The 10,508-nt window shown below is 42.7% G+C and overlaps 1 protein-coding gene across 3 annotated transcripts in view; it reads left to right on the top strand.

The window, feature by feature from the left end:
* schip1 (schwannomin interacting protein 1) overlaps nt 1–10,508 on the top strand; it is a 63,211-nt gene that overhangs the window by 28,209 nt on the left and 24,494 nt on the right. The window contains exon 1 of one of the 3 annotated variants that reach the window (XM_084065431.1): nt 7,290–7,648. The exons of the other annotated variants lie outside the window; for them this stretch is intronic. Within the exon in view, the coding sequence (XP_083921557.1) occupies nt 7,619–7,648 (30 nt within the window). The 5' untranslated portion in view covers nt 7,290–7,618. Of the gene's footprint in view, nt 1–7,289; nt 7,649–10,508 lie in introns of those variants that run through there. 3 annotated transcript variants of the gene reach the window in all.

The raw sequence follows: 10,508 nt of genomic DNA on the forward strand, positions 1-10,508 counted from the left end.
AGAAGATCAAGTGAAAACTACCAGGAAGGCTGTACTTGTCAGCCATCTGTTAGCTCAATGGGTTGAGACGCAGTATTCAAGATCCAGAGGCCATGAGTTCAAATCCCATTGATGTCTTTCCTATGATTCTTTCCTTTGCAGACTGGCTTCCAGAAGATCAACTGAAAACTACCAGGAAGGCTGTACTTGTCAGCCATCTGTTAAATCAATGGGTTGAGACGCAGTATACATGATCCAGAGGCCATGAGTTCAAATCCCACTGGTGTCTTTACTGTGATGCTTTCCTTTGCAGACTAACTTCTAGAAAAACAAGTTAAAACCACCAGAAAACCTGTAACTCTCAGCCAACAGCATAGCTCAACTGGTAGAGCGTCTGTCCAATAACATGACTTGACTTGAGTGGGTTCGATTCCCACTCGAGTCAAGTGTCCCCGGTAACTTGGGGCAACGGATAAATTGACTCATATCCTTAGTGATGCTTCCCTTTGCAGACTAACTTCTAGAAAAACAAGTTAAAACCACCAGGAAACCTGTAACTCTCAGCCTACAGCATAGCTCAACTGGTAGAGTGTCTGTCCAATGACTTGACTTGACTTGAGTGGGTTCGATTCCCACTTGAGTCAAGTGTCCCCGGTATCTTGGGGCAACGGATAAATTGACTGATATCCTTAGTGATGCTTCCCTTTGCAGACTAACTTCTAGAAAACAAGTTAAAACCACCAGGAAACCTGTAACTCTCAGCCAACAGCATAGCTCGACTGGTAGAGCGTCTGTCCAATAACATGACTTGACTTGACTTGAGTGGGTTCGATTCCCACTAACGTCAAGTCCCCGGTAAATTGGGGCAGCGGATAAATTGACTGATATCCGTAGAATAACTAACTAGAATAACTAGAACCGCTCGGTCCTGGGTTGAACTGGTTTTGAACCAGCACACTCCTACAAGTTATTCTACGGATATCAGTCAATTTATCCGTTGCCCCAAGTTACCGGGGACACTTGCCTCGAGTGGGAATCAAACCCACTCAAGTCAGGTCAAGTCATGTTATTGGACAGACGCTCTACCAGTTGAGCTAAGCTGTTGGCTGAGAGTTACAGGTTTCCTGGTGGTTTTAACTTGTTTTTCTAGAAGTTAGTCTGCAAAGGGAAGCATCACTAAGGATATCAGTCAATTTATCCGTTGCCTCAAGTTACCGGGGACACTTGACTGGAGTGGGAATCGAACCCACTCAAGTCAAGTCAAGTCATGTTATTGGACAGACGCTCTACCAGTTGAGCTAAGCTGTTGGCTGAGAGTTACAGGTTTCCTGGTGGTTTTAACTTGTTTTTCTAGAAGTTAGTCTGCAAAGGAAAGCATCACAGTAAAGACACCAGTGGGATTTGAACTCATGGCCTCTGGATCATGTATACTGCGTCTCAACCCATTGAGCTAACAGATGGCTGACAAGTACAGCCTTCCTGGTAGTTTTCAGTTGATCTTCTGGAAGCCAGTCTGCAAAGGAAAGAATCATAGGAAAGACATCAATGGGATTTGAACTCATGGCCTCTGGATCTTGAATACTGCGTCTCAACCCATTGAGCTAACAGATGGCTGACAAGTACAGCCTTCCTGGTAGTTTTCACTTGATCTTCTGGAAGCCAGTCTGCAAAGGAAAGAATCATAGGAAAGACATCAATGGGATTTGAACTCATGGCCTCTGGATCATGTATACTGCGTCTCAACCCATTGAGCTAACAGTTGGATGACAAATATAGCCTTCCTGGTACTTTTCAGTTGATCTTCTGGAAGCCAGTCTGCAAAGGAAAGAATCATAGGAAAGACATCAATGGGATTTGAACTCTTGGCCTCTGGATCATGAATACTGCGTCTCAACCCATTGAGCTAACAGATGGCTGACAAGTACAGCCTTCCTGGTGCTTTGACTTGAACAACAAACAAGACAAATAACTTTAAAAAAAATGTGTTACAGCATAAATATAAATCCTTTTCATGGGGGGCCCTGACACTACATCTTTTCACATTGGGGTCCACTGCCCAAATACATGTCAATTTGGGGGGTTGACAACAAAACGTTTCAGAACCACAGATTCCAAGGAAACAGCTGTAGGTGAATGGATAGAGTCACTGACTAGTGAGCCGCAGGTAACAGGTTCAAGCCTCAGCTACAGCAGCAAGTCAGGATGTCAAATCAAATAGGTATTATTAGGAGTGAAATGGTTGTGTTTCTTCACCCCAACTGCACATGACATCAGTTTACATGTACGTTATTTTCAGTGATGAAGACAAACCGCACAGACGTTCACTTTACTTTAGTACATTTTGTAAACTTATGACTCTGAGTAGAGAATAGCCTGACTTAAACAAACAAATAACAACTTAGTATAGTCAGATTATTTTTTACACAACTTACATTTTGTAATCAAACTACCGAAACGAAAGTTGGTCACCACCGAAACTAAAGTTAAATCCGAAATAATCACTAAGTGTGGAGGCCAAAATCGTCCCCCCAAAAACCTGTTAGGAGTACGTTTCAGGCAATTTAGAGTTGATTGGTAGTACTTTGTAGTGACTTTTTTGGTCCCTAACACCACAAATGGTTTACATACTCTTTACGAATGTCTTACGCATCATTTGCTTAACATTAATGATAATTCTAGTAATTGTTTGGTGTCTGCATTCATGAAAGCCAGGTAGTTTACAACAGGTAAGGAGAAAGTCCACATTAACAGACAGTCATAAATGATGAACTGTCTTCACTTTACTGTAGGGCACATAATAACATGTACAAAGGATTTATAGATATTTTAGGAATGTTTTACAAAGCATGTTAAACATGAACAAACACATTAACAGACAGTTGTAAATGATGAACTGTCTTCACTTTACTCTAGGGCACATAATAACATGTACTAAGGATTTATAGATACTTTAGGAATGTTTAACAAAGCATATGTTAAACATGAACAAGCTACCAATAGCTTGTATATATTATGTAACATCAGTTACAAATGATTTAATAATCATTTACAGATGTATTATACATGGCTTATTCATGAATAGTTACTAATACCTTTATAGATGATTTGTAACCGTAGTTATAAAGGTTTTAGTAATCATTTACGAATGTCAATAAACAGGTTGTTAATGATTTGTTAATAGTCTACAAACTGCTTATAAACGTTAATAAATGCTTTAGAATGGGTCGTTACAAATGATTTAATAATCTTTTACAGATATATATAAATGGCTTATTCATGAATAGTTCACTACTTACTAATACTTTACAAATGATTTGTAACTGTAGTTATAAAGGTTTTAGTAATCATTTACGAATGTCAACAAACAGGTTGTTAATGATTTGTTAATAGTCTACAAACTACTTATAAACGTTTATAAATGCTTTATAACGGGTCATTATTGTAAAGTGCTACCGAATTATTTCTTGATAGTTTTTCAAGACCATCTACCATATGGCCGAGTTTCGTAAAAAGCGTATGCACGGTTAAGCCAGAACTGCCAAAAACAAGTGTTTTTCAAACTGCTCAAAATTGCGGACAATCTAAGGGCAGAGCTTACTGATCAAAGTGATACATGTGTTCCTCATGAGTCAAGGCACAAGTGTAAGCAAGTTTCACGACTTTCGGCCAAACGAGGCATGACTTATGCCTATTTAAAGTTTGCATTTTCAAAAAATTGTTATAGCGCCCCCCTTTGGCCAATTGGAGTAAGATTGGTTTCAGTGATATTTGGAATGACCCTGTACATTTCTGCAAAGTTTCAAAGAAATGTGAGTCTGCATGTATATTTTAGGCACAGATGAATAATTTTCATAAAACTGTAATAGTTAAAATCTATCTCCTCCTGGGATTTTTGAGTAATCTGCATGAAACTTTTTACACATGAACTTTGGACCTATGCCGACTCAACGATGCAGCGGATTTTCCATAAATGAAAAAATGCAGAAGTTAGGAGCCAATGACTGTTTTTCATATAATTCAAAATGGTGGGAGATCTAAAGGTCAGAGGTCAAAAGTCAGAGTGTGAAAGTTGTTCAGCATGAGGAGACGCATATGTGTATTGAAGTTTCATGGCTGTAGGTCAAATAGGGCATGAGTTGTACCTGTTCAAAGTTGGCATTTTCAATTGAGTGCTATAGCGCCACCTTTGGACGAAAGATTGTGAGATTTATTTTTTGATCGTTTTTCATGACCATCTACCATATGGCCGAGTTTCGTAAAAAGCGTATGCACGGTTAAGCCAGAACTGCCAAAAGTGGCAGAAGCGACAGAATAAAGCGAAGAATAAGACAGGTACAGAGCTGAGAGCTCTGTCCCTGTAATGATGGAGGTACAAGGTTTGTGCCCGACAGCGATGCTATGTTACTGGTGCGGACAAAGCAGCAGGATCTAACTGACCACCTGAACCACGAGTCACGCTGTCACCTTGACAACCACGCTGAAGGTCAGCAGGGAGTGAAGGTGACTGACTGCTGCCATGGTGACGGTGGAATGGGTCCGGTTGCTAGGGCTTTTCATATCATAGCATGCATGGTTCATGGATTCATACATCAAAGTTTCTCTGCTCCTGCACCTCCTTTGTGTGTGTGTGTGTGTGTGTGTGTGTGTGTGTGTGTGTGTGTGTGTGTGTGTGTGTGTGTGTGTGTGTGTGTGTGTGTGTGTGTGTGTGTGTGTGTGTGTGTGTGTGTGTGTGCACGTGCACGTGCACATGCGCGAGTGCAATGAGGCATGGAAGAAAGACTGCGTGAATATATTGGTATTCACCAGGCAAGAAGGGTGGGCAACTGGGCATCAAGGTCTTTGAAGCAGTGCAAACCTAGCCTGAATACTGGCGCTGGCACTGTGAACATTGACTGAATACCCACAGTCCATTGGCTTCACTTCTGATCTTGTTAACCCATGAAGCCTTTTGAATCCCTGAGAGAGACTCGGGTTTATAGATCTCACTGGCTGGATTCAAGAGCCTCCATATCAAATGACTGTTCTGTCTCCGTACCCATCCACAGCATTTGTGCTACCAGCACCGCCTGGCCACTTTAGAACATTAAAACATTCAACAGAAGATGTTTCCTCTCTTGCCTAACCTTCACAGTGTTTTCCACTGTACACACAATAATAAAATCTAAATTAACTATTGTTTTTTTATGCTACCTACTTAATCCCAATAGACTCTGCATGAACCTCCTAGTTCCACTTCACTGCCTAATTAGCAAGCTTCAAAGCAAACAAGGAAAACGAGATAGGAAAAACGACTATATCTGTATCTCAGGTCAAAGTCTTGCTACGAAAGTCAAGGGTAGAATAATCGGAGAGGTGCCGGTCGAATATGCCTCCACAGGCACCAAGCAGGACAGCTCGACCAAATCAAGCCATGTGCAGACCTGAGCCAAGAGATCACAGGAGGGAGCCCATCGATCCACCACTTGGTCATTACACCCAGTAGTGGGTTTATGGGGGAAAAACAACGTTACCCAAACGAGATCAATAGCCAATAGAGAGATCTGAGGAGAATGGATGGAGGGAGGAGGAGAAAGGAGAGGACCCTGGTCCCCAAAACAATAACACAAAAATGAAACTGGAATTAAAGGTAGGGTAATAAGTGATATTTTTGGGTAATTTTCTTTTTTTTGTAAAAAGGTTAAAGTACTATATTCTGATAGTAATCATTGCTACAGAGCGTTTGTTCGGTCACAGGTGTCTGCAGCTCTTTAGTAAACGAATATACAGAAGAATATACATACATTTTCAGCATTTAAGCCGATCAAGAGAGAGCACTGAAAATGCATTTTCTGTTTAATATAGAGCTGGAAAGACATGGAGACTCCTTTTACTGAACAAACACTCTATAGCAATGAGTACTATCAGAATATAGAGCTATTTAACACTTATTTTAACCAAAGTAAATCACTTACCCTACCTTTAAATGTCTGATTTAATTGAATCTGTCATGCAAAGATATTGCATGACTTTATTCTGGGATTAATGATACTTAGACAATAAGTGAAAGGCACAGACATGCTTTGATAAAATCAATTCAGTCACATTCTGTAATCTGCATTGAGACAAATGAGGGATGGTCACAGTTTGTGATCGGCAAAGCTCACAGATCAGCGGGCAAAGATGTCGATGGGCAAAATAAAATGCGGTGTATGGCAGGATAGAGGGAGGGAAGGGGAGGTGGAGAAGGAAGGGATTATCCTGGTATAGGGTGGCCTACTGGTGGATTACAGACCAGCCATCTGCTGCTGCGGGTTTTATAATCCTGCAGAGAGACAGTCACAGATGGTACAGTAAATGCCATCCAGTGCCCACAGATACTTTTACACAGTGGCAGAAGAGCCGTGGGTGGGGTACTACAGATAATAAATGGTGATTGTGCTGTTGTGTAGTGCACCCACAGAGAAAAACTGATAGTAACATTAACATTTCATTTACTAGCGTCATGTCCAGAGCGTCATGGCTGTACTTGTACATCCAGCTGCCTCACGCTACAGAAACAGGAGATAGGCTCCTGCCCTATGGACCACATGGCTCGGCAAGGCTTACTTTATAGATATATACAGTATATATATAATATACACTACACACATATGCTAATGTGTTGCTGTCTCTCTCTGACTGGGATGACTTTACCTTGCTCTATAGCAGGGGTCTTGTACAGGGGGTCCTCAGAGTTACTACAGGGGGGCCCCAAATCTTTGTGTGATATGATTATCTTTTTTACATTAACCTCTTGAACCTTAGCATCTCTTTTCTGAGGAGAACTTCAGCCAAAAATAGCAGATCTACATGCTCACAACGCCTCGCAGCGCGAGGCGTTGTGAGCTTGTAGATCTGCTATTTTTTGGCAAAGAGGTATAGGCGTAGAGGGAAAAAAAAGAGCAAGTAAAAAAGAAAAAGTTTAATCTGAAACAAAATTTTATACAATATAGAGGGGGTCCCTGCTTCATCTCTCTCTCAGCTAGGGGGTCCTTGGCCTGAAAAACATTGAAGACCCCTGCTCTATAGAATGGCAGAATGTTGCCTCCCCTTCTGCACTGTCACCCCTCCTCCATCCATCCACTCTCTCTCTCCATTGGCCCGTTCTGTGGGTTTCTCTGCCCATCAGCCCCTCCCCCTTGCTCCATCCGAGCCAGACAGAGAGAGGACGACTGTGAATGTACTCTCCCTTTCACCTCTCCTCCCTCCCACCATCCCTTTTTTCTGTCTTTCTCATTCTCACACGCCTCCCCTTTTTTTCCCGTTCACTCCCCTCCCTCTCTCGGCTTTTGGGAAAGAAGTGATCAGACCCTGCCCTGTTTAGACAGCAGACCGTAAAAACGAAACAGGCAGGAAAGAGGGATAGAAAGGGGTGGTAAAACACAAGAGTGCAGGTAGGTAGATATCGGAGGGGAAAGGAGATAGGTGTTATATCACAAGGACAGTGACAGCAGCAGATAGCTCCGATCAGGACCGGGACGAGTTCTGCAACCCCTCCTCTCCTCTCCTCTCCTCCCCTCCCCCGGAATACCACTGCGGGGTTGGGATTCTTTCTCCCACTGACACTCGCGTCCATTTCTCCCAGCAAAGCAGACTCCGCTGTAGGATGCTGTAAAGGATCATGGTTCACCAGGAAAACTATTCTTACAAGGTAAACATACACCAAGACAACCACCAACATGACTCCATTTGTAGATTAGGGCATTGGTCCTCAAAGTGGGGTCCGGGGACCCCTAGGGGTCCTTGGTGGGGTACCAGGGGGGCCCAGCTAAATAAGTGAATATAGTGTCAATCGTTTTAACCACTTTAAACATTATCTTATACTTTGGCTATTCAAAAATAGTGAAAATTCGCGCAAATCTTTGAATATATATATAGACAACAATTGCAATGCAAATCTTTGCTTCTGGGGGTCCCTGGAACAAAATATTTTGAGATGGGGGTCCGTGGACAAATACATATTATTTTGGGGGTCCTTGACATGAAAAAAGTTTGAGAACCACTGGATTAGGGTGGTGTTGTTTGTTGCAGTTGACAGGCCCCCAGTGCTGCATGCGTGTAAATGTATTTCATTGATTCTGTCTCTTCCATTTGTTTTATGCCATCAATTATTGAATTCCACATTGAAGGTTCCTGTGTCATTGTCTGTTGCAGGACTTGAGTGTCAGACATCTGTGTAGGATAATTAGTATGTGTTTTGTGTTGTGTTGTTGTGTTGTGAATCGGACATCTAGGCGGTTGCTAAGAGAGCACTTTACTCAGTGGAATAATGTCCCCCCCCCCCACACACCCCCCACACCCCTCCACAGTGGACGGTCACAGTGCCCTCGGCTCAGCATCATCAATCCATCAGTCTGCATGCCTGACAGACACATTTAGTTTGCATATCTATGCCTTTATCTGGGATTGTATTGAGAGCCGTGAGATAGGTATAACATGTCTCTGTAATGTGAATCTGTGGCGCAGGCGTCATAGTCAGGAACAGAATGCTGTGTGTGTGTGTGTGTGTGTGTGTGTGTGTGTGTTTGTGTGTGTGTGCGTGTGCGTGTGCGTGTGCGTGTGCGTGTGCGTGTGCGTGTGCGTGTGCGTGTGCGTGTGCGTGTGCGTGCGCGTGCGCGTGTGTGTGTGTGTTTCCAATTGAGCCTTTGACAGAAGTGCCCCGATGTATCTAATGAGGAATGATACAGTGTTGATGAAAGGAGTGCACTTCACAGCTGTACATCTCTTCTCTAACCGTCCTTCCCAGGGAGGAAAGTCTGCAATGCAGTGTAGAGGGGAGTGCAAGAGGGAGAAAGTGGGTGGATTAAAGGATAGAGAGGAGCTAAAGCTATAGGTAGAGAGAGAGAGAGAGACAGAGAGAGAGATGAGACGTCTGTGTAAAACAAGGGGGAGGAGTAGGTGAAGAATGTGAGAAAAGCTCAAGAGGAAGAGATGGCAAGTGATGAAAACTGTCAGAAGACTGTGACATTTGACTGTGACTGTGAACCGTGAGGTGGTTTGAGACCAACTGTCCTCCAACCATGACCGTGTTCAAGGTTTCACCATTTGCACCAGGGAGTCGGGCGGAGAGGATAAAATAAAATGAAATAAAAATTAATACATTTGTTAATTACATTTCAGTTCAAATTCAATTCATAAGATTAGTGTTGAAACATTTTCAATTTTCCAGTTTTCAAAAAAAGCTCTGTGAAAGGTTTTCACAGAGGTTATGGCTAGTTGGGGGTCCTTGGTCTTGTAAAGTTTGAGAACCCCGGTCTAAAGAGTCCTAAAAATGTCCATTGAACATTGCTAAACAAACCCACAACATCTACCAGATCAAAGGCATTAATTGTCTCGCTCGGTTTATGGGACATATGGGTGCGTGTGGGCGCTCGAGGGAGTGGTTGTATAATGAGATAAGGATTTCCTGCTATGTCTGTTCATGGATGAAAGCTAGATGGCGAGATGTCAGGAAGAAGAGGGACAGAGGAAGAGCAGAGAATAGTGAATCCAAGAGGTTCAGTGGAGAGACATGCCAGATGAAAGGCATGGATGAAACAGAAACAGGAGAGAAAGTCTATATGGAACACGGCTGGAAGCAGTATAGAGATTAAGAATGAAGGCATGAAGGCATGACGATGCTTTGTGAGGCAATAGATGGAAATGTGAGAGAGAAGCACAGAGTACAGAATTAAGCCCAGAGAGATGGGAAGAAAATAGAGAAAAAATAAAGAGAAAGTTAATTGATAGAATATGAGAGAGAATGCAGGTAGGAGGCTGTAATAAAGGGAGAGAGAGAGAGAGAGAAGCGGTGACTGGAAAACATAGGGTTCAGGCTCTGATAACGGCAAGTCTCCAGAGGCCTCTCAATTAGACTGGTAACCCAGCAACCAGCCGTTCATGTCTGTCCCCTCGCACGCACAACACAGACTTACGGAGGGAGGGAGAAAGGGAGGGAAGAAGAGAAAAAGAGAAATTGTAATAAAGACGGGGTAAATGGGGGGGGGGGGCACACAACAAAATCCTCAGTGTTCATTTAACTCTGGATGTGAGGGTCCATTTGAGTCCATTTTTACACTCTCCTGGAATTAGATGATTTTCCTGAGTGAGAATAGAGAGGGAGTTGGCAAGAAATGGTCCCATATCTCTGTCTTCTGGGACAGTCTGTGTGCCTCGGGGTTCCTGATCTGTTTTGGTGTCAGCACTGCTGTTTTTCTTATGCGTGATCTAAGGTGTGGTCCTTGTCTGGGCTGGTTACTGGCTGCGCTGTTTGGAGGCCAGTGGCAATAGGAAGGGAAGGAGGACAGAGAAATCAGAGAAGAGTGAAATATGTGTTTGTTCCTTCATATATACAGTACTGTTCCACAGCTGAGTCCATTTCATCCCTGTCCGTAAGACAGGATGCAATATACTGTATATAGAACCTCATTGACATGTTTTTTGTTTTGTTTTTTGCCAAAGAATGATTTGATTTCTTCTTATCGTTATATTAAATTAATACAAATTAGCTACAGCAGAATTTACTAAAGCTA

This window comes from Gymnoscopelus microlampas (genome assembly GCF_963454915.1).
Source record: "Gymnoscopelus microlampas genome assembly, chromosome: 8".
NCBI lineage: Eukaryota > Metazoa > Chordata > Actinopteri > Myctophiformes > Myctophidae > Gymnoscopelus > Gymnoscopelus microlampas.